The 22,863-nt window shown below is 55.0% G+C and overlaps 3 protein-coding genes and 1 long non-coding RNA gene across 8 annotated transcripts in view; 1 reads left to right on the forward strand and 3 right to left on the reverse strand.

The window, feature by feature from the left end:
- The window catches only part of HOXC4 (homeobox C4), a 60,504-nt gene that overhangs the window by 18,343 nt on the left and 19,298 nt on the right, over positions 1-22,863 (reverse strand). The gene's annotated exons all lie outside the window — the stretch shown is intronic.
- On the reverse strand, positions 1,542-4,303 carry HOXC5 (homeobox C5). The gene is made up of 2 exons (XM_057701373.1): positions 3,606-4,303; positions 1,542-2,904 (listed from the first exon to the last, which is right to left on the reverse strand). The coding sequence occupies exons 1-2, from the start codon at positions 4,057-4,059 to the stop codon at positions 2,690-2,692; spliced, it is 669 nt and encodes a 222-aa protein (XP_057557356.1). The 5' UTR covers positions 4,060-4,303; the 3' UTR covers positions 1,542-2,689.
- HOXC6 (homeobox C6) lies at positions 6,521-17,980 on the reverse strand. Of its 3 annotated transcripts, XM_057701370.1 has the most exons (3): positions 17,421-17,980; positions 8,246-8,591; positions 6,521-7,564 (listed from the first exon to the last, which is right to left on the reverse strand). In XM_057701370.1, the coding sequence occupies exons 1-3, from the start codon at positions 17,460-17,462 to the stop codon at positions 7,233-7,235; spliced, it is 720 nt and encodes a 239-aa protein (XP_057557353.1). In that variant the 5' UTR covers positions 17,463-17,980; the 3' UTR covers positions 6,521-7,232. The 3 variants fall into 3 exon arrangements, with proteins under 3 accessions (XP_057557353.1, XP_057557354.1, XP_057557351.1); XM_057701371.1 differs by lacking the exon at positions 17,421-17,980 and having other exon boundaries at positions 6,521-7,540; positions 8,246-12,639; XM_057701368.1 differs by lacking the exon at positions 17,421-17,980 and having other exon boundaries at positions 8,246-12,639.
- Positions 16,812-20,925, forward strand: LOC130832706 (uncharacterized). 3 transcript variants are annotated; one of them, XR_009048356.1, is made up of 4 exons: positions 16,812-16,909; positions 19,101-19,191; positions 20,010-20,118; positions 20,554-20,925. It is a non-coding gene; the product is annotated as an uncharacterized LOC130832706 (long non-coding RNA). The 3 variants fall into 3 exon arrangements; XR_009048357.1 differs by having other exon boundaries at positions 20,020-20,118; XR_009048355.1 differs by lacking the exon at positions 20,010-20,118.

Below are 22,863 nucleotides of genomic sequence, written 5' to 3' on the forward strand. Positions count from 1 at the left end.
CACAGGCCTGCAGACTGTAACAGGGGGTGGAAAACTGGCAGGCACGGCTGTGTCTGCCTAAGTCTGGCCGACTGGAGTCCTCCAGGGAAAGAGAGGCCCAAACCTAGTGGGGAGGAGGCATCAGTGCACAGTGGGGCCGGTGCACCCTGCCCAGCGGGGCTGAGCCACATTGCCTCCACCCCTGGCCAAGCCCCTGGTTCTCCCCCTGGGGCGGTGCATGCCCCCCTCCCCCAGGGGAGGACGCGCAGGGCCTGGGCAGTCAGGGAGGCTGGGGCGGGTGATGGTGGGCGCCAGGGCCTCTTTCTTAGTTAACCGTTACCCATTGGAGACGCCAGTGCTTCTCCACGCTTCACCGCTCGCCCAATAGTTTTACTCAGCATGGAGAAAAAATTAAAATAACTCCCTGAAGAAAATTACACATTTTATTTGAGAGAAAGGGGGCTTGCGAGAGATGAGTTGGTGCTGGGCTGGGCTGACTGCTGTACGCTCGTGGAAGAGAGACAGTACGGGTGCCCTAACCTGGCCTGACTGCAGTGAGGAGGGGAAGGGTGTAGCCATGGGTGCAGTTCAAGAAACATGTGTGGAGACTGCCTACGTGTTGGCATGGGGTGAGGCAAGGCTCTTGGGGCTTTCACACACACAAAAATGACAGACTAGCAGCTTAGACGGTGGGATGCAGAGAAGTCAGTCCTTATAATAAATCCAAGGAGCATCAGCATTAATAATCATAAATATTCCCCCTGCCCCTCCCCAGAGCCTCCCTGCTCCCTTGCCCTCTTGGCTGCTGGAACCGCCTTCTAGCCCAGCTCCTGCACGGGCCCCCACCCCCAGTGTGGGGGGCCTAGGCTTGGCTCCAGGAAATCACCCTGCCGTGGGAGGCAGGAGAGGAAACGCAGTAAAGTTTTATGGACCCTTCCCACATTTGTTTCTCCTATAAAGTACTTCCTCCCCCATCCCATCCCAGGAGCCTGGGGCAGAGCAGATCCTGGGTCTAGGCCGGCCTCAAGCACCACCTGAATTATCTGCCTTTTCCTCTTCGCTTTAGCTCCCCCTCCCCCTCCACACAAAATCACAGAGACTGAGATAAATGATGGCAAACAGAAGCAACTCAGGCACTGGTCTATGCGGCTCCTTTCCCAGCTAATTGTCCTGCACAGCCCTAGGCCCTAGGAGGTGGGGAAGACAGTCTGAACGTGTCCTGCCGGGCAGGTACAAACTGCAGGTTGCCTCACTGCTCCCCTCCCCCCACCTTAGAAAGCTCACACAACTCGCCCCTCTACCAAGCAGTACCAACTCTTTCTGAACATCTCGTTTGGGGACCAAATAGGCCCCTAGCCCCTCCTCTATGTCCAGTGAGGCCCCTCAGGGACCATCTAGCCCTGAGAGAGCTCTTCACAGGCCCAGAAGGGCCTGAGTCTGAGCCCTGCGGAGCCACGGGTCCCTGGTCCCTGCAGATTAGCTCCGGCAAGCTGTGGGGGCTGCTGCCAGTCTAGAGGCCTCAGATGCACCCAGCCAAGGTGCGAGTGGGTGCGGAGGCCTGAATGCGTGGGACAGCCACAGCAGGGGAGAAGCCAGTACAGACGGCCTGGGTGTCCTCCTCTTGCCCCAAGAGGTCCCTCTTGGAGCCAGGGATTGGGAAAAGAGCTCAGTTTCACCTCCCTCTTCTCAATGCTCCTAGAGGCTCCTAAAAATTCTTTCAAAGCAGAGGCTGAAGGGCTGTGGGCCACCCCCAATACCTCACAGCCCTTTCGGACATTTTACCCGACACACGTCCCCCAAACAGACAGGAGCCGCTGCATCTTTAGTCCTGTTCTCTCTTTGTCTTTATTTGATATGACAAAATATAGTTTCAGGAAAGACCTGGAGTCAATAAATAGTTGGACAATAGCGATGGGCAGGACACTGAAAGTCGTGGCAGGGACTACTGGGCAGCCAGGAGCCTCTAGGACCTTTGCTGGGGTCCAGTAGCAGGGAACCCCAATAGTTGAGCTAGCTAGCGGTCTGAGGCTGGGGGCCTGAGAGGGCATGCAGAGAGCGCAGGCTGGACAGGTTCCCGGGCTTTGGGGTGGAGGTGGCGTAGGTTTGGAGAGCAGAGGGCAACCGAGGCGGCCCTAGGCAGACAGTCAGTCATCTCCCCCTTTCATATGCAAATCATTTAAAAAATGAACATCGAGTTTAGTAGCTACAAGGAAGCACCCCGAGTCTGGTGCTGGACTCCACCAGGCACAACCATGCTCTCGCCAAGCCCGCAGCCGCCTGGCCGGCCTAAGCCGGGAACAAAGGAGAGGGCGAGGCCGGTGGGTCCAGGCTCTGGGCCTGCGGCGCCCGCAGGGCTCACCTGAACCCGGGAGGCCACGCTGGGGCAGGAATCCTGAGAGGCGGCCCAGGTCGGGTTCGCTCAGCACCAGTCCCTATGCCGCAGCCCTCTGGGCATCCCCTGCGGAGCCTGCCCTGGGACCTCGGTCCTGAGCAGAACTGAGGGGAGTGCGGGCAGCGTGGGCTGCGCCTCGGGAACCTGGGGTCGGTGGGGATGCAGAATGCCAAGGGAAAGAGCTTTTGTCTGTGAGGCCGGGGAGCCGGTGCTCCAGCCCCCGCCCTTGCCCCAAAATATCTAGAGAGGAAAACCGAAAAGGAAAGGCGCGGGGACGAAGCGGGCTCGGGGTGCCCTCGGCGGGCCTCCCCGCTGCCTCTAGAGAGCCTCTTTGCTTTTCATTTTGGAATCTTTCTTCCACTTCATCCTGCGGTTCTGGAACCAGATCTTGATCTGTCTCTCGTTGAGACACAAGTTGTTGGCGATCTCTATGCGCCTGCGGCGAGTGAGGTAGCGGTTAAAGTGGAATTCTTTTTCCAGTTCCAGAGTCTGGTAGCGCGTGTAACTGGTTCGGGACCGCTTGCCGTCCGTCTCTGGAATATAAACCCCCCAAGCCAGGAAGGGGTGAATAGCGTGCAGCGCCCCAGCGTCCCCATGCCAGCCCCAGGCCCCCACCCGCGGCCGAAGGGAGAAGACGCGAGCGCGGCCGGACAGGCCCGGCGGGCCGCAGGCGGGCCCGGCCCAGCCCAGCCTGGCCCCGGGAGAGGCGCCTCTGCCCAGGCAGGAAAGTTTCCGCCGCAGCCTTCACTCGGCAGCCGGAGGGGCTGAGGGGGGTGGGGGGAAGAGGGAGACCCAGGCTCGGACCGAACAATAAGCACCCTCGAGATCCGAGCACCGGGGACCCCCCTCCCGCCCCTCCCGAGTCGCTGGAATCCTCCGGAGCGGCAAGCCGCGGCCGAGCCGGCTCCGCAGGGGAGGGAGGAGGGACCGCGGGGGGATCCCCGCTCTGGAGCCCCGCGCTCCTCACCCTTCAGATCCCTCTATTTTTTTAACTCCCTCCCTCTCCCCCAAAAATTGAATATTGCCTTTTATACACGTTTTGTTCCTATGATCCAATTATGTCGTCGTAAATTTGGGCGCACACAGCCTCTAAGCCTTTTAGTGGACAGTTTTACGAGCCATTGATGCCTGGATCGTAAAATTTATGGCCGCAGGTTTTTTTTCTTTATTTGCCCCGCATGGCCTATAAAACCCAGGCGGACCCGAGCGCGCAAAATGAAGTCCTAAAGTTTACCGTGGCTCATGTGCAGTTTGGTCATCCACGGGTAAATCTGTGGCGGGGCCGGTGGCTGGCTCAGTCCGGCGGGCTGCCCTGTCTGCGCCTGCTCCTCTTTGATCTCCCCACTGCTCTTAGCTCGCTCCTCCAGCGCTGGGCGAGCCGCCTTCTGACTGTACATCCCGGGGTTCAGAGGAGCCGCTTCATCTCTGCCCAGAGCGTGTCCCGGAGCGGCCGCGGCGCTGCAGGCGGGGCGGTCGGGGTGAGCCCGGGGGTTGGCAGCCATGTCTACCCCGTGGAGAGAGTTGGAAGGCGCAGGCGGTGGGAAAGTGATGCTTAAGTCCAATCCGCCGTAGCAGTACCTGGATGCCTGCACCTCTGAGGCCGATCCATAGTTCCCACAAGTTTGCATGTTATAGGCAGGGATATTGGGGCTCTGCTTATAGAATGAATTGGCTACGTAGGAGCTCATGGCGGGGAGGGCCCAAAAAAAATTTCTGCACCCTTTTTGATTAAGGGTGATTTGTGACTCTTTGAAGTTGAGGGGTTTTTTGTTCTCCAAAGTGCACAATTTATAGGTGGAGATATCTCTTTCTTTATCCTATGCGCTCTTCCCAAATAAGGGAGCCTTAAATAGAGTCACGTGACTCGAGCGGCCACTCATAAATTTGGCTTGATGACCTCCGGGAGGTTAGTGATGGAAGCCGGCGAAACGCATCTTGATATGTTGGCAAAGCCCAACCAAGGGGGAGAGGAGTGAGAGAGAGAGAGAGAGAGAGAGAAGGGGGAGAAAAAAAAAGGTTCTTGGAATTGGGGGGTAGCCGGGACAACGGGCCCACAGCGACACCTGGTGCCTACTTGGAAGAATTGCAGCCTGGCTCGCTGGTTGGCCTTCAGGCCTCTCTGGATTTTCTACACTGTAGAGAAGCTGGGTGTTGCTGCGATAAACCCCTGAAATGGCCTTTTAAATTGTATTTAATTTTAAGGGGAGGTGAGGTTTCACTAGCATGCACAGTAATGTGTGTGGGGGGGAGGGGGGGTAACAGATAGCCCCATCCTCCCCAACCCCAGGGGGCTTTCAATGTTCAAAAATGGCAATGGTGAAGGGAAGGGGGTTGAGGTAGGAGAGCCCCTACCCAGGCTGGAGGGGGCTTATCTCAGGTTCTCTAAATCAAGGGTCAAGGTCCCTTTTCTTTGAGGCCCCAGGGCCCTGATACTGCTGAGGAGGTGCCTGTCAGCCGGGCAAAGTGAACCCAGCCTCTGGAGAGGTAGGCAGGGTGCCCAGGAGGAGGAGTCCTGGTTGGGCAGAACTAGATAGGGGGCTCATGGGACTGAGAGTGCTGGGGACTCTGGGATGAGCCTGCAGGTGAGGAGCCAGGGGAAGATGAGTAGGCCTCCTCATCATGCCAGGGACCCCAGAGTGGCAATAAGGAATTTTCAATTGTGTGGGGGTGGTGGGTAGCTAGCTGGGTGGGTAAAGAACCAGACACAATGAACCGGAGGACTGTTCTGCATGCCTGTGTATGATCCTCATGTGGTACCCATGCCAGGTATTTTGGGTAGAAAATAGATGTTCATGAAGGGCATGGAGAAGCAAGATTCAAGCTTCCACAAATATTATGTGAGCAGGGCAGAGGAAAAGGCCTGTTTCATGCCCTTTGGGGGAGAGGCCTCCGGACCAGGCTTTCCAGGGACCTGGGTTCAGGAGAGCAATTTCTGAGCTATCTGGAGGTGTCCCAAAGGACCTGGCTGGGGCGCCTGGGCCAACTTCACAGCCTAGACCGGGGTCTCTGCAGCCATTCGGCCCTTTTCCGACCCCCTCCCCTAGCCCCAAGTCTTATTCTTTCCTGCCTGCCTCTCCCCAGGAAATCTCCGCCTCTGCCAGGAGAAGCCCCCCTCCCGCCCCCCCCCCCCCCACGTGGAGGCGCTGGAGGGGGCGCTGGCGGGGATCTGGAAGGTCTGGAAAACTCTGGCGGATTTTTTCCCTCCGGGAGACCCCCTCACTACCTCACCCCCTAGGTCCACTCAGGTTTCTCTGGCTGGGCTTAGGAGAGAAGGCCTGAGCTGGGGAAGGGCTAGGGTCTGGCTGTGCTTCTCACTGGCCTAGTTTGAGGGGAGAAGAAAGAGTAAGGAAGCAGACTGGGGCTCGGGCTGTAGGGAAGAAGGAATTTGGTCCTGGCCACGTCAGGAGTCCCAGAGCAGGCGAGAGCTCAGTTTCCAGGCTTTCTTTTCCGAGATGTCCTTGAATCGCTCAATCCCTGCCGAAGGGCTCAGATCCCGCGGTCTCCTCTTTCCCCTCGGCTCTCCGCCTCCGCCACGTTTCACCAGAGTCTGCCTGGCGCGGGCCGGGGGCTGCCCTGCTCGCTCCGGCGCCTCCCTCCTCACTCCGGGGAGTGGGCGGGGGTGACCTGGGGCCTGGACGATGCGTCCTCTCTGGCCTTTGGGGGCCCGGGGTTCAGAAGCCGAGGACCCCAGACTACCAAAAGCAGGAAGAAAGGCCTGCGTGGGGCCCGAGACCAATCCGACCAACCCGGGCTCCCACTCGACCCCCAGCGAAACCCCATGCGGCCTTTTTTGCGGGGTGAGTGCGTTGCTCTGCATGGGGAGCCCGGAGAGGCCTCCCAGCCCCCACGGCGATCCCCGGGAGAACCGGGAGGCAGGGCTCGGCGCGTGCAGGGGGCCGGGGGCTCGCAGGCGGCGGGCAGACGCGGGAGCGCTCGGAGCCTGCTCCAAGTTTCACCCCGAGGCCGGCGGACGAGCGAAGTTAACAGAAATCCCGATATAAACTTTTAAAAATAATATCAGTTTTATTAAATATTCGAGAACGGATCCAGAGGTCGGATTTATACAGGAGGGTAACACGAGGGGATTTTTTTTAATTTATTTTTTTTCTCCTACTGGCTAAACAAACGTCATTCACTTTTTTTTCTCTCTTTTTGTAATTTTCCCTCTTTTTTTTTTCTCCTTTTTAAGATGGGATTGGAACACGGACGGTGCTAAACATAAATATAAATACAGAGACCACAAATACAGCTAAAAATATTCACACAGAAACGGTCACAGTTCGTAATATGCCATAATGACCCCCAGGATTCTTTAAATACAATTCGCCTGGGCTGGGCATTTGCTGGGGCAGAGGGGCCGGGCAGGGGCTGCGGGGAGGCCCTGGGGGTTGCTGTGGGGCCACGACGCGCCCTCCTTGGGCCTCCCGCCCTCCCCGGCTGCCGGGCCGGGCCCTGAGGCCCGGGAGCGGAGGCCCCTGGGCCGGGGAGCCGGCTCTCTGCGCGGGGGCGGGGGGTGCCGAAGGGATGGGAGGCCAGGTCCTCGTCTGGAGGGAGATCTGTGGAGTCTGAAGCGAGGTTCGGGCACGAGCCCCAAGGCCTGGGCGGGGGAAGGGGCCTGCAGACAAGCCGAGAACGAGCTAGCAAGGGAGCGAGGAGGAGGAGGCGCCTGGTGAAAGAGTTTGTGCGGTGAGGGAGGGGGGGTCCAGAGTTGACTTTTCAGGTCCATATTTGACTCCCTAATTTTGTCTCAGGGAGTCCAAACACATTAATTGTGCCAGTGATACATACAGAGTGTGTGATTAGGAGGGAGCTGGGGGAAGCGAGGGAGCAGGAGAGAGAGGGGTGGCAGGGACAGTCCTGGTCACTCTTTCTGCTTCTCCTCTTCTGTCTCTTCCCGCTTTTCCTCTTTTCCGCCCAGGCTGTCGGCCGCGGCCCCTCCGCCGCCCCCTGAGAGCGTGGACGTGAGATTAGACTCTTTTTTCCACTTCATCCGGCGGTTCTGGAACCAGATTTTGATCTGACGCTCGGTCAGGCAGAGCGCGTTGGCGATCTCGATGCGCCGGCGCCGCGTTAGGTAGCGGTTGAAGTGAAATTCCTTCTCCAGTTCTAGGGTCTGGTACCGCGAGTAGATCTGGCGACCGCGCCTCCGGTCCGCTCCATAGCCGACCCCTAGAGATCCGGGCACAAAACACACTAAAAACAATCAGCAAGGCATCCTCCGCAGACGATTTAGCCTAGCACAGCCCTGACCCTCCCAACTTGGCCAGCAACTCACGGGCCCCCTCGGGCTCCAGCCTTCTCTCCTCTGCCCTGTCCCCACCCCCACTAGGGGTACTACAGCCAGGATCCCAACTCCATTCAGTCCCCCCCCCCAGGTTGGTAGGTGTGTCCCAAAGAAAGGTGTGTGTGGGGGTGGGGGACAGAACCAGGCAGAAAGCTGTAAGTCTAAAAGCTGATCTTTGAAAAATCCCAAACACTGGGGATGAGGGCCCCATTTCTGAACGACTGGGCTTCCCCATCTCCCCAAGTGCCCTAGCTCCTCGAAACTTCTCCCCACTTCCCTGTCCCCCTCCCTTCTCCTCAGCCTGACTCGACTTTGGGGGGCTCCCCCACCCCCTCCCCTCATCCCCTGCCCCCTCAGCTCGCCGTGTAACCCTCCAATCCCTCAGGGGCCGAGGGGGCCAGGCCCCTGCGAGCAAGCGGGAGGCGAGCAGAGGGGGCAGAAGAGGGGGCCCTGTCTCGGCGTCGGCGAGGAGACGAGCGTGATTGTTTTTATGGGGCCATAAAAAACTCTCTCCGCCCGTTCTTCTAGGGAAGCCGGTCATAAAGCCAGTTCAGTTTATTTAATTTATATCTCGGAGCTGTAAAACTCACCACTGTGCGAATTCATTCGCTGCATCCAGGGGTAAATCTGGATACTGGCTTTCTGGTCCTGGGGCGCAGTCCTGCCCTGCTCAGAACTAAAATCCTGAGCGATTGAGGTCTGTGTGTTATGTCCTAAGGTGTTTTGTCTGCAGTTTGAGAGCATGTCTTTCTCCTGGTAAAAGGAATTAGATCCATAGTCATACGGCCCTCGGCTGGAACTGAACACGACATTCTCCTGTGGCGAATAAAAGGGAGTCGAGTAGATCCGGTTCTGGGCAACGGCCGCTCCATAGGTCGAGAAATGCCTCACTGGATCATAGGCGGTGGAATTGAGGGCGACGTTGGGGAGGACGTCCTGGCCCCCGGCGAGGTGGCAGGATAAGGAAGGGTTAGTGAAGTAGGAATTCATCCCTTTGCCTTTACCTGGTCGGGCTATGATTTCTTTAATATTTATTTCTGTCTCCAGTTTGTACTCGGAACTAGATGGTTATAGGGACGGCTCCAATCCAGGACAGACAAAATGACAAAGTCAGCTGACCCCCTCCCAGCCAATCGCAAGCCAGATGTCAAGAAGGGGGAAAAAAATCGCTTCTGCTTCTGTTGATTCCCTAGTTGAGACTAAGTGTGTGCTTGGAAAGTAAGACTTGGATTTCTTTTAAAAATATATACGTTAGGGAACTGATTTGAAGGTGAAGGAAGGGTGAATGCCCCCGAGCAGGGTCTTGGGGCCCAGAAAAGGAGAGCCGCACTCCCAGGAAATCTCTCAGCCCCAGCTAACTTTGCTGTGCTGTGGTCACAGCCAGGGCTGGAAAAATCCCTGTATTTTCAATCTGATTTCATCTTTTATATCTGCCCCCCTTCTAAAAGTACATCTTGATTTCTCCATGGGAGGAACTCCCTCCCAGCTCAAGGGGAACCCCAAAAACCTGACAGGAAATCCTGGTTTGATACTCCATGGACTGAGTCCCCATCACTAAACCAGCATATATGTTCCCCAATAATTAAAAAAAAAATCAAAAGTGGAAAGAAATTGCATAAAACATGGTGCTCAGAGGAAGGAGAGTGTGTCTGAGAGTCTGGGCTGGAGGGGGCATGTGGGGAGCCCCTAAGTCTAAAGAGGGAAGGGTGAGACTTCAGGGTGCAGTGGCAGAGCTGAGGTGTGCAAAGGAGCCATGCATCTGGTTCCTCTTCCTCCTGGCCGCCCCCCACCCCCTTTTTGGGGAAACTCTTGCAACATTTTTGCCTAAAAGGGAGATTTATTTTCAAAATACAAAAGGAAAGGAAGAGAAAGAGGTAAAAGGTGGGAGAGAGAGAAAAAGGAAGGAAGGAAGAAGAAAGAACTCTGAGAGTCTTTCTAGACACATCAACTCCTGTTTATGTTGGTGAGAATTTATGATTTGAAGGCAGCCAGGGCCGTTGGGGTAATTCACATAAGATCCAGCCAGAAAGAGAAGGCTGGTGGGGACCTGATGAACAGTGAGCGTCTTGCAGGCTCAAGCTCCTGCCCAGGTCAGAAGCCCCTGCCCCCTCGGACTCTCTGTCTTGCCAAGGGAGGTGCCCCTGGACCTGAGCTCTAGGGCTTGAAGATTCCAGCCAAGGTTTCCTGGGGTGCTCTCACCCAAGGGCCAGCCACACCTGGTGGGGCCGGACCTCTCAGCAGCCCCCTACCCCCATTTTCTTCCCCACCTGAGGGCTGAGAAGAAGGAAGAGAAGGTTAGGAAAAGGCAGCTGAGTCCGAGGCTTGTGAGGGAGCCGCAGTGGGCGAACGGAAACGGTGGAAGGTGTGCAGATGGGGTTTTTCCTACTGATTAATCCAAACTTATTTTGATATCGTAATATAGGCTGAAAATGCTTTGAGTTGACAAAGGGGGGCCGTGGGGCAAGCGAAGGGAGCAGTGGAAGCTCATATTTTCGCCTCATCATTTTGGGGTGGGGGGAACTGACTATAACAAGAACCCGGATGTCGCTGGATTTTATGATCTTTTCCTTCTGTGTAACAAAGCGGAGTAATCAATGGGTAGCAATAAAGCCATAAACGGGACTACGCTGGGAAAAAACTCGTTTATTCATCTTCTGTAACGTTAAGGTTTCCCTGGAGTGTCGCTAGGGGGGAAAATAAAGTTTCGAACCCAAAAGCAGACAGTGTGTAGGAGCTGATGGAGACAACATGTTAGTTAATACGTGAACCTCGTTACGGGATGGAAGAGTCTTCCTGCGAGACAATTTGTGTTGGCTTTAAAAAATACAGCCCCAATCCTTCAGAAAGGAAGGAAATGTGTTGGTATTAGAAGGTCAGGGGGAAGGTCCCTATAGTTACAAAGGTTCCCCCTCTTGGACCATACTTTCCTCTCCCCAGGGAGATGAAGGTGCATGTAGAGGAGGATTCTTAAATTAAGGAAGAAATTCTGAGATGAGTTGTCTCATTTTGGGGTGCCATGGCAGGTACACAAACAGACACCAGCCTGAGCTGCTTTTCACTCTAGAATCCAGCTGTCCTTGAATTCATGACATGCCTGGGCAGAGGTTTCCAACAGCTGGCTGGGGCTCCAGGCCCCCTGGAGGGTGAGAGGGAGAGAGAACTGGGGGGGGGGGGGTGGAAGACCAAGGGGGCTGAGCTAAGGAACAAGTTAGTGCACCCCTGGACACAAGCAGCCACTCTCAGAGTTCCCAGCCTCAATTCTTCCCCTAGGGTAGCAGTGTAACACGTAGAACAGGCCGGAAGAGAGGGTAAATTCCCTACCCACCCCCCTTTTGCAGAGAGAGATTGCTAGAGGGATAAATCATGTCAGTGATATTTCCTTCAAGATATTAAATTGTTGCAATGTACAACAAATTGAATGATGGTAGATAGGATGTCTTAATGAGGTTTTGCTTTCAATGAGTGTTGATTTTCTGTGTATTTTAAAATCTCTTTTATGGGTGGAAGGGGGAAGGAAGGACCTTGGAAGAAAGAAGGGACTTCCGGGGAAGCATGTGCTTCAGCTCCCCAGCAAGGATGCCTGGGTTTCCTCCTGTCCCTCCTAAACCAAGTGTGGAGGGAAAAGGGGCCCCAAAGTTGGGGAGAGTCTCCTTTAGGGCCTAAAGGCGGTGAGCGCGGGGGGTGGGCGACCTGAGGAGCAGAATGTAAGTCTCAGCCCCGGAAAGTTAAGTGTTTTATTACGTCCCTAAACAGAGGGCAGAGACTGAAAGGTCTCGCCGATTTATAATGAACAGGAACCAGCTGCTGGGGGAAAAAGGCAGAAATGCTGGAAGGGGGGAGAAGGGGAAGCAGAAATACAAATAAATTCCCCCACTGCTTAAAGACTTTCCGCAAAATTAATTTCCAGCACACTCTTCCCCCATCACCTTTCGTTCCCGAGGAAAGAAGCCTTCTTTCAGTCAGATCTTTAATTATGCAGCTGAAATTTGCTGGAAGGATTCGCTCCAAGGGGGGAGAGCAGGTCAGAGGAGCCGGATCTTCCCTTCATTGGATTATATTTTCCTTTTTTTCATTTCACGTTAATTTTATTTTTTTTTTGGTGCAAGAATGACTGTCTACGGGGGAAAAGCTGGGACTTGGGTTTTTCTAAATATATTTATATTTTCCTGTTAAATTTGTCTGAAAACAATTATGGAAACTCATCAGCAGAAGCAAGAACAGATGTTTTATTAAAACTGCAGTTCAGCTCTGTAAATATGCACAAGTCCTAGGAAGGAGAGGGGAGAACTTGTTCTTTGTTTCTATAAAACAAGCCTAGAGAAATCAGAGAAAACAGAGAACACCCCCCCATCAGGCCCGTAGGGTCTCCAACTTGCACTGCCCCTTCGGCCTCCGGAATCAGGCATCGGAGGGGGTTTGGCAGCAAGAATGGATTTTCAGTTTCAGAGCTGGAATTAGTGGACTCAAACACAGAATTCAAAAAACACAGAAAAGGAATAAAGGGGGAAAGTTGACGCTTCCTGTTTCAGCCACGCCCCCCCCCAAACACATGCTTTTCATGAGCGCTAATTATAGGAGAGGAACGTACTGTAGGTGCGCTGGGCCTGAGTGGGGGGCAGTCACTGGTCTGGAGTCCCCACAGTTAAGGGTTGCATTGGAGGCTGGGCACTTGAGGGTTTCCCAAGGCAAGTATAGGGCTCCTACTCCAGCCTTGCCCCTCTCCAGGCTGGGGGCCTGTGTAGCTCTGAACTGGGGAGAGGGTGGCTGGGACTGGACCCTGGCCCTAGAGGGGTTCATGGGCAGGCCTCACCTTGTCTGCCTTTGCCTTCCACTCTGCTCTGGGAAGTATATTAATTTCTTGGGGAAGGATATCTGGAAGTGAGAGGGATGCGATCTGGAATTTTTATTTGGGGAGAGTCTTCTCTAGAGGTCCTGCTTAGTCTGTGTTCTGCCAGTCTTCTCTCTTTCCCCAGATCCCCCAACTCTGCGCCAATGTCTGTGACTCACCCAGCCTCGCACACAGATACACACACTCCATTCCTGGCTGCCGGCGCCACCAACTACCCTCGGCGCCTCCGGAGGCTGCTCAGGGACGCGGGTACTGGAGCCCCAGGACTCAGCACTCGGCCTGAGCGCCTCGCTGCCTGGAAGCCACTACAGCTGCCCGACCCACCCCCTCAATCCTTGACTTCCAGGGCGGGAGAGGAGCGGTTGCCCCACCAGTCCCTTTTGTGCCACTGGGCGAGGGCTGAAATCCCTCTTGCAGAGAAAGCTGAGTTTCAATAATTGTTCAGCTCACCTCACAATAGCACTGTTTGGTTAAGGCTTTGCTGTTCTAAAGTGACTGCTCAGTTGGCCTGACTGGCTTATGATTGGATTTTTTTTTAATTTAAAAATTAAAAAAATAAATCCTACTCCAAATGCCTAGTGTTTTGTGTACGAGCTCCTTTGATCTCCACAGAATCCGGAGTAGAAGGATTGCAAAGAGAGTTTCCTAGTCCACCAGAGAACCTGAACACGGGGAACTGGGTCTGCTTGGGGACACCAAAGCATAACTGACCCCAGGAGCCCCCAGCTTCTCAAAGATCCAGTGGGGAAACTGTCTGAGCTTATGCCTCCCTATATACACACGGCATTGCAAAAAAGAATGCTCTTTCTCCTTTCAAAGTTCAGGCATGGAGACACTTGGAGAAAAGTGAAATTTGACACACCCAACCTGGAAATGGATCCCATTTGCGGGTGCTGATATTCTGGGGACAGGGCCCAGGCTGGCCAGCTGAATGGAGTTGGGGGTCAGCAGGGAGGGGGAAGGAGGAAAAGGCCAGATGGGGCATGTCAAGCGCCTGAGAACTGCCCCAAACACCTCAGAGGCCTGGGCTTTTGAGCTGAGAGGTTGAGAGGCCGCCCAAACTGCTTTTGCTTTATCTGGAATTAAACTGAGAAGAAGGTACCTGGAGGGACTCCGCTAACTTACGTCATATTTTCTCCTCTCCCTCTCTCTTTCCAGATTTCTGCTTGACCTTTCTTTACCACCACTTCACCTAATGCTGCTGCCATCAGCAGACACAAACGCCCACACCGGTATTTGTTTGGCTTCTCAATTCACTTATCTGGCTGAAGGTTAAAAAGTAAAATCGGTCCACAGCATCTCTGTCCCATAAGGCTCAGCCCGGAGCCCCTTTCGGCTCCCTCTGGAAGAAATCATTTCTGGCTTTGGGGGCCTAGCCCCCAAGCCTACCACCTCTATCCCAAGCAGCTGAGTATCAGCTGAGGAGGGGGTGCACAGAGAGCCTTGGGACAAAGCATCTCGTCCCCACTGGGAATGGGGAGGGAACGCAGACCCTGAGTGACATTTCAGGGAGGGAAAGCAAATAGTCCTGCTTGGCCCAGGAGGGAAAATGAAAATCCAGAATATTCAGAATATTTTTGGCCCCCAGAATAAGGACAAAGGATTCCCAACTTCCTGGATTCTCTTACAGCCCTCCACCCCGAACACTGTTTGGACCCATTTTGGAGGTTTATGAGAACTGTAAAACTCAAGAACGCAGCATTTATGACGTCACAGTGAGTTGTCACGAGGAAATTGTAAATGTCATAAAAGTTATATATAGCAGGAGTTTTGTGTGTAGGTTCCCTGCCTCCCCTCACTTTCTCCTCGCCTTTCCCCTTCTTCCCCTGGACTAAGTTCTCCCTCTTGAAAATAAAATGTTATTATGTTCTGGAACAATAAGCCAACAATGAAACATCGTTCTCATTTTCTTATAAATAATTTTATCCTTTATTGTTTTGCAGATCTGAAACAACCATTTAATCTGTGCTGGCGAAAAGAGGGAGAGAGATGGGGACGGCGGAATTAATTTCAGAAACGAGAATATTACTTACTTCAATGATACTCTTTCAGATTTGATAGCCAGGAGCAGAATTAGAGGCGAACAGCGGCCCCTCCGGCTCTACACCTGGCGGGATTGGAGATTTATAGGATCTTTACTGAAGGGGCAATTTAATTTTGTAGGATTTGCTTAAATTCACTGCTATTTTGGGGGGCTGAGGAGAAGGGAGGGTGAGGAGAGACAGACATGCTTTATCTAGCTTTATGAATCTGCCAACATTACCCTGATTTAAAACCCAGCAACCTGTGTCTCAGGGAAAACTCCTGCAGAAAGGAGTGGGGTGAGGGGGACTCAACTTTCTCAATGAGTGTGGCCCCCTTAACCAAACAGTTGCCGGGGGAAGGAAGAGAAGCTGGAGGCTGCTCTCTCTCTCCACCACCAGGACACCCGGAGGTTTATGGTGTCCCCATAATTCCCCCGACCCTGTAACAGCTGCCCTATTTTAGGACGAGTTCTGCTTCCTCCCCTCGGAAGGGGAAAGGGAGAGTGAGGGAGGTGGTAATGGCGGAGCGGGGTGCCGGAAAGGGGAGGGAATTCAGGATAGCGCTGCACTTTGTTCTCCTGGGTGAGTTTGCTGGTTTGGCGGGTTTCTGACGCAGGGTGGCAGCAGACAAAACAAGTAAACAACTCACAGACACAATAAACAGGGGCGGCTGCGGCGCCGTGGCAGAGGCCGTGGGCTGGGTGAGGGGCACACGTTGGGGGTATAGTCACTTTGGCACCCGGGGGCCGCCGAGGCCTAAAAGCTCAAGGCCGCCCTTGGTTCTGGCGAGGGAGAAGGTGGGAGAGAGCTGCACGGCTCGGCACCCTCGGCAAGTCTGAACAGGAGATTCTTGGGAGGAACCGAATCCCCTAGGCAGTGGAGGAGAACTCCCGCCAGCCCCTCTCCCGTCCTTACTTTATTTCCTGGGGATTTTAAGGGACATCTATACTCCCCCCTGCTCTGTCTTTCCCTGGGCCCAGAAGGGAGCAAGGGGGCTGGTTAACTCTCAGTCCTGGTCCACACTCAGTGCTCTAGGCCCGCAGGCGGTCAGACCCAGCTTCTTCTGCCCCATCAGCTATCGCCCTCGTTCAGGTAGCAGAGAGGATTAAAGTCCCACCAGTAACCAGATCTGGGCATTTGGGGAACTCAGAGAGCCCCTAATCTGCCCCACAGATGACAGAGGTAAAACTGGGGCCCCGTGAGCAGCCAGGGTGACTAGGGGCGGGGCACAGACGTTCACCGTGCCCATACCCATCTGGCTGGTTTTCTCCAGTGGCCTCCCCAGGCACCCTAGCAGGCAGCAACCCCAGACCACTGCCCAGAGGCCACCTTATTAACCACCCCAATCCCCTATGCCACCTCAGCAAGGCTTCAAGCACCAGGGCCCAGCGACTGCTCAAAACTGCTCACAGGCCTACCTCACCCATGAAAATTTCCCACAGAACTCACTTTCAGCACAACTGGGTTTCCCTGATAAAACAGTCCTGAGCTGGGGAAGTTTTCGGGGAGGTATGGAGAGAGAGCAGAAGGAAATCAGTCTTTCTCCAGCCCAGGCTGCTTGGACAGCAAAGCCAATAAGGTCTGGGAAAGCCTTTGTGGCATCCCTTGGTTACTGACACCCGCATACTCCGATTCCAGCGTGAACACATTTTCAGGAGAGCATGCACAGAGGGTACCCAGTGCCTCCGTGAGCCCACACCCACCTAGCATCTAACGAGGGCTAACAAAATTTCGCATGCACATAAAACGGTGTTTGAACGGATATAGGCATGGTAATATACAATTAACCACTGAGGAAATATGAGTCTATATATATTCATGCGTAAGTCTGTCCTTGTACATTTGAGCCTCTATCTAATAAATGTATAAAGCTACCAAGCCTGGTTTCAGAACACAACAGCCAACCCGACAAGGCCACCTTCTCCAAACAGGTTGCGTTCTTCGTGGGGATCACCACTGTCAGACCAGGGAGAGAAAGGGTTTGCTCTGCCCATTTCTCCTTAGCTAGGAGCTGGCGCAGGAAATACAGCCTGTGGCAGGACTGACAAAGCCCCGTAAGGGACAGGCCTGAGGTGCCCAAAGAGTGGGCTCAGAGGAGACTGCTGGGGGCCCTGGGCTCCAGGGAGTGTCACCAGACCCTGATCCACAGACTCAGGGCTTCTGCCCAGCCTTAGCTCTGCGTGTGCAGAGTTCTTGAGCCTGATTCTATTCTCAGCTGCTCTGGCTATTATTAGATAATCACAGCAGTGCTCTCCTGCTCTAAGGACCTTATCTACAGGAAATCTGGCGTGCAACAAGGCTGAGGGTTGCCACCGGTGGCCCCTCTTGTGCTTCGGTTTGAGTGCCATCGAGGGAGAGACAGAAGGGAAGGAAAATCGAAAGTAAGGAGGGGAGGAAGGGGCTGGCGTTTGGGGCTGCGTTTTTCCCCTGGCCAGACTAGAAAATGGAAAACCAGGGCCAGTCACTGCTGCTACGCTGTCTCTGCATCCCTCTGCGTCCTGAGGAGGAGTCTAGGGGTGAAGGGAGTGGGGGCCTGCAGGACCCTAGCCAGGAGGGGACAGTAAATCAATTGATAAAAATATTATATAAGGACATTTCATGGTGCTGTTAACCCGACAACCATGAACCCCAGCACGCTGAAATCTCACCAACTGCGTTCGGTTAGATCCCTGTAGGCCGAGGGAAATACCCCAGCCTTGCCAGAGCGCACCCCTCCAAAGGGAGGGGAGCCCTATCCCAGGTGAATCCCCACTGGTCCGAGTGGCCTTCTCCGGAAACTGTTGTCCTGGGAGGGGGAAACAAAGACTTGTTCCCCCCCACCCCAAGTCAGTGCGGCCACTGCAGGGGCGGGGGCAGACAAAATACAGCGAAAGAGAGAAACAGAGGCCTCACCGGTCGGCGGTTCCCAGAGTACGCCAGGAGGAAGGCTCCCATTTTCAGGCCTCCGGGGCCCCTCCACGGGCCCACTGTACTCCCCTTGCCCTTTGCAGGTCGCACGGACTCGGAGTCTGGGCGGCCGCGGCCAGGCTCCCCGGGGCGTGAGCCCCTGGGCCGCGCCGGAGCGGCGGCAGAGCGCGCGGCAGCCGGAGCGGGCGGCGGGCTGGGCCCATTTGGGGAGAGCCAAGCGCTTTTCTCGATCGTAAACAAGGAACGCGAAATTAGCCCCTCGGCAGACGCCTCTGCCGACACACACAAGTCCTAATGGGGGGGGGGGGGGTGTTGCAAGGGGGAGAGAAAATGCCATTTCTTCCCCCGGGAGAATACCTCCGAGGCCTTTATGTCGGCTGCGAAAGGGGAATTTTGGGGGGGCAGGAGAGGAAGGGAAGGGGATTATCGGGGGAGGGGAGAGAAGATTCATCGTCAACTCGGGCCCAAGGGGTTTGATTTCAATGCAGTCGAACTGTATTTTTAAGAATTTGATAAAAACAGGTTATCGCCCCCAGTCCCCCCCCCCGCCCCCCGTCCCCCCCCCCGCCCCCCAGGCGACCGGTTAGGGTTTAAACAGGAAATCGAGGAGCGATCCCCTCCCCCACTCAGGCTTGGCGGAGAAGCCCAGTCGCGCGGTTGGGATTGGATGGGGGGGGGTGCTACTGGCGCAGACTGAAGGGGACTCTGGCCCCCAGACTCTGCAGAAATATGCACCCCCTCCCTCAGCTCTGGGGTGTGTCTGCCTGGGTGTGTAAGCGATTGTGTGTGCATCGCCCTTTATAAACAGAAGCTCACACATATAGGGGCCGCCTCGGACCCAGGCCAGGGAGCAGGGCGGGGTCATATATCAAGCTGCAACACATTCAGGGCCACGTACATTTGGAAGAAATTAAGCCACTGTGTTATGAAACCATATGTGTTGGGTTAAGACTATACAACGCGCCATTAGCACCAATTATTAGGAAGATCCCGAGCGCCCAGGACCCTCCAGGCCTCCCAATTCTGACGTCCCTACCCCATGCGCCAGCCGTGCCTTGAGTCCTCACTGCCTCCGCTAACCCAGGAGGCCCCGCCAGCGAGGCCTGGTCCCGTCCCCACCCAGCCTGGGACCTCCCCAATTCCCACCTCCGCCCCAGACAGGGCAGATCCCAGAGCAGAGCAGCCAAGCGACGCGAGTGAAGCAGCCCAGTGGGTATCCTGGGTGGGGTGGCCGCGGTTGGGGTGGAGGACGCCGGGTCGGGGGGTGGGGGAAGAGAAGGCAGATTGGCCCCCTTTCTCCAAGCACAAGATGGCTTTTGAGTGCCGAATCCCCCACCCCCACCCATCCACCCGCAGTGCAGAGCACCTCCCATCTTTCCATCCGCTCGAGTGGGGGTGGGAGCAGGGGGTGGGCAGACGCTCTCCCCTCTGCTGACGCGCACCAGCCACCAGCCTCCCCCCTAATTGCCAATTAACAGGCCCCGCCGCCCGCCTAGCTGCGCTCTCTTCCTGCTCGGCGGCCCAGCGCTGGGCCCGCACTGCGCATGTGTGAGCTCTAGCGGTCGCGCTCTCTGGGAGGGAGGGGGCTGCGGCGCAGGGAGGGGGCGCTGGAAAGTTTGTTTGGGGATTGGGGGGCTGACTCTGCTAAGGGGGCAATGGTTACAGCCTGCAGGTTCTCTCTCCTGCCCTGAAGTTTGAGCTCCCGGGACCCCTCTGTCCCAGTCCCATTAACCAAGAGGCCGCAGATCTATAACAGGTAAGGACACGGTCCGCGCACTAGACCCCGGCCTTGAGCCCCACAGGCGCAGTTCTGGCCCCTCGACCCCCAATTTCAGCGCACAGTGACATAAGGACAACACACGTCCCCCACTACCATATTCCATGAACCCAATTTCTCCTCCCCACCCCCCACTTTTCCTTCCCATAATTGCCCACGCGCCCACCCTCTCGCCAGCCCCCTCTCCTCTCTAACCAAGACAAGCCGCTGCTGTCCTTATCTTGAAACCGCCACCCAGTTACGGACCATTAGTTACATATTTGAACCAATAAGGAAACACTTACCGGGCGCTGCTGTCACTCTCCCTCTCCCTCTCTCTCTCTGCCTCTCTCTCCCACTCTCTCTCTTTCTTGTCTTCCCTCATTCTGTGCCGCTGCCGAGCCTGTCTCAGCTCCACACACACATATATATATGCTATATATAAATTTAAAAATAAAAAAGAATAGTCCCAATAATCAAAAAGCCAAATAAAATCAAGGAGAGTTGCGAGAAGGGGACAGGAGGGAGAGCCTGGGAGAGGGGAGGGGCGGAGGCATCTGCAGCTTCCAATCTCAACTCCTGCTCCCGCATTCCCCCTGCCCCTTGGGGGGCTAGAGGGTCGGGAAGGGAGAGAGGGGTGCCCTCTACTCCTGCCTCTCCCCCCACCCCCTCTCCCCAGGTGCTCCCAGCTTCCGGCAACTCCATCTGGGAGGAAAAAAATTAGATGAGGGGAGAAAATAATTATTAATCAGATTAATAAAAAAAAAAAACTGGTAATGAAGGGAGAGCCCAGCGCAGGTTTCCCTGGCAATGGTTAGGCTCTTACAGGGAGGACTGTTCTGCGGAGCGCTCCGAACGGACAAACCACAATAAAAAGTTCACGTTCATGGATGGAATCCACATGACTTCTTGTGGCCAATCCAACTTGTGAGTCGATCGTAAACTTTTATTACTCAGCTGTAAATTTTCTGCAAACAACCGGGAATGCGATGCATTTGTGTAGCGTGTGCAAATGGGCGCCGCGGTCGCCATGTTTACCCAATTCTCTCGCAGAGGGAGCATCCCCCGACCCCCACCCCACCCCCACCCACCGCCCATTCCCCACGGGCCGGGCTGCTCCTGGCTAGCGCGGAAAGGGCAAAGGGGCGACGTGACGCGAGAGAAAGAAGGATTCTGGCGCTAAGTCGGCTGCCTCCCTTTGCCATGCCGGATTTTACATATTTTTCTTAATAAATGGGGTATTAAGGTTGGCTCTAAGGGAACTTAAGCTTTGCAAAGGTTTGTGGCATTGGGACAGTGACGGCCAGCGACGTGAAGGGACTGAGAAGGGATGCGCTCCCTACCCCTACCGTTTTTTTCTAGGAAGAGGACAACATCCTTCCAGATGGGGCATCTGGGAAGCCCCCCATTCCACCCCAGATGGAAACGGGAGAGGCAGGCCACTGGAAGCCTCATAACCAAGCCTGTCCTGGCCCTGGTCTGAAGAGCGGAGTGGGTTTAGACCGGTGCTGGGCAGTCCTGCGGAGGAAGCAGGATGAATGGGAATGGGGGGCAGCCTCCAGAACCCCCAAAGCACCCCTCATCTCCAGGTTCCTTTCTCAGAGAAAATGACATTTTCCCCCAAGACCATCCCTAGTGTCAGGTCTCAATTCCTAGGTTCAGATGGCAGCCTACTCCTAATCTGTTAAGAATTAAAAATAAAATTAAGGGCCACGATCTTGGTTCCCACTTCTTTTTCCTTTGGGTGCATGGTCGTGTGAAGCCTTTTACTGTCTTGTCAGGTGGCCCATGACCGCCTGCCTTTTTCAGAAAAATTCCAGTGTCTGGGCAGCTGGGACACACCTTGGAGGCCCTGAAAAAAGACCCTATTCTTCCCTAAATTCCACCTTCCATGCTAAACACGGAGCACCCGAGAGACTCCAGGCCCCAGATTGTGGCAATGAATCCAGTGTGGGGGAGCCCAGAATAAATTCCCCCAGAGAGACTATTTGCCAGCCAGTCACAACCCAGCCACTCTCCCCACCAGCTGGAGATTTGAAGGCCCAAAGCTCTTCCCTTGGTCCTGAATCAAGCTGGCATGGAGACTTCCATGGCTGGGTGCCCCACCCCAACCAACAGGGGGTCCCTCATCCCCTCCCCAAACTTCCTCCACAGCAAGTGAAACAGTTCCCTCAGCCGGATGCAGGGACCTCGTTTCTTTTACAAACCCACCCATAAATTTTATAACAGGTAGTTAAAAATTACGACAAGGAAGCGCTGGGCCAGCTTTTCACAATGGGCTGCGGGGAGAATGGGACAGCACTGAGGGCAGTTCACCGGAAATTTTACTTCTAGTCTGTGGCATAACCTGTCCTGGGTTCGCTTTAACTGGGGTGGGGTGACTTTCTCTAGCCAGCGTGCAGCTGCGGGGGCATTTCATTTGGGGAAGTTGAGGCTGGGGAGGCCAATCCACTGTCCCATCCTAGGGTCCCCCAAGGAGGCCTTTAGGGCTCTCACTTCCTCCCTCATCCCTCAGATCCCCTGCAGGCCCGCAACTCCCTTGGCCTCTGCAGTGAAGTGGGGAGGGAAAGAAAATGCCGAGATTAAAAAAAAAATTCCAGAGAAACGAATTTGCCCCCCAACTTAATAGCTGCATTATCCCGTCGCTACGGTTGAGATTAGAATAATAAATTCAAGGCGAAATGAGCGAGATGCTTCAACTCAGCATTTCGAAAGATACTATTTTTCACAAATCACAAATAGCTTTCGGAAGCCACTTTGATTGGCTAATAAAAAAAGTAGAGAATGGGAGAAAGTCCTATCTGCTGCAGCCGAATGGTCCCCATTCCGGTAATGGGACGGCGGGAGCATTTGGGAGGACCCGTTTCTAAAGAGAGCGCATCCCGCTCGCAATTAAGCTCCCCCATAAAACGGGTTTTGCCTCCTTTTCTCTCCAAACGAGAAAACAGGCGGTGGGCACCAGGGGTTGGGGGGGTGGGCGGGCGCTGCAAGAGGGGGCGGCTGGAGCTCTCTTGGTCTGGCCCACCCGAGGCTTCGCATCTCAAGCGATGCCGGGCTCCAGACGCACCCCGCCCTCCGACGCCGGGTTTGGGGCCACGGGCATTGCTGAGCAGGGCCGGGGTTGAATGGGGCATTGGGTGTGGGGAAAATTCGGGGAGGTTCTTCGAAGCCACTTAGTGTGGGGGTCAATCCACTCGGCTGCTGAGCCAGCGATTTTTATTAATAGCAATCATAATTACACTTTTAAAAATGAAACGGCCCTCGCCGGCCCTCGGAGTCTGGACGCCCGCCGGTGGGAAGGCCTGAGGTCGGAGCGAAATGCTCTGTTTTCAGGCCTCCCCGGGTGGGTTGCCTATGTTTCCCGCAGCAAACGGGGTTACCTGGCTGGCCCCGCGGCTGGCAGCTGGGACCCCAGGTTCCAAAAGATTTCCCCCAGAGCTGCTCAAAGCTGTTCCCGGCTGCCCGCAGCCTGCGCTTCCAATCGGCAGCCTCGCTCGGGCCGCAGGAGTCCCCTATTAACGACGCCAGATCCAATCCTGTATTCAGGACCACTTTGCGTGGGAGCCAGGGACCCAGACTCCGCTGAAATTACACAAAACTAGAGTCGCCCTGGGCCTAAGTCTGGGAAAATCACTGAGCAGGCAACAGAGAGAGAGGGAACTGGCCTTAAAA

The sequence above is a fragment of the Hippopotamus amphibius genome, chromosome 12 (assembly GCF_030028045.1).
Source record: "Hippopotamus amphibius kiboko isolate mHipAmp2 chromosome 12, mHipAmp2.hap2, whole genome shotgun sequence".
Taxonomy (NCBI): Eukaryota; Metazoa; Chordata; class Mammalia; order Artiodactyla; family Hippopotamidae; genus Hippopotamus; species Hippopotamus amphibius.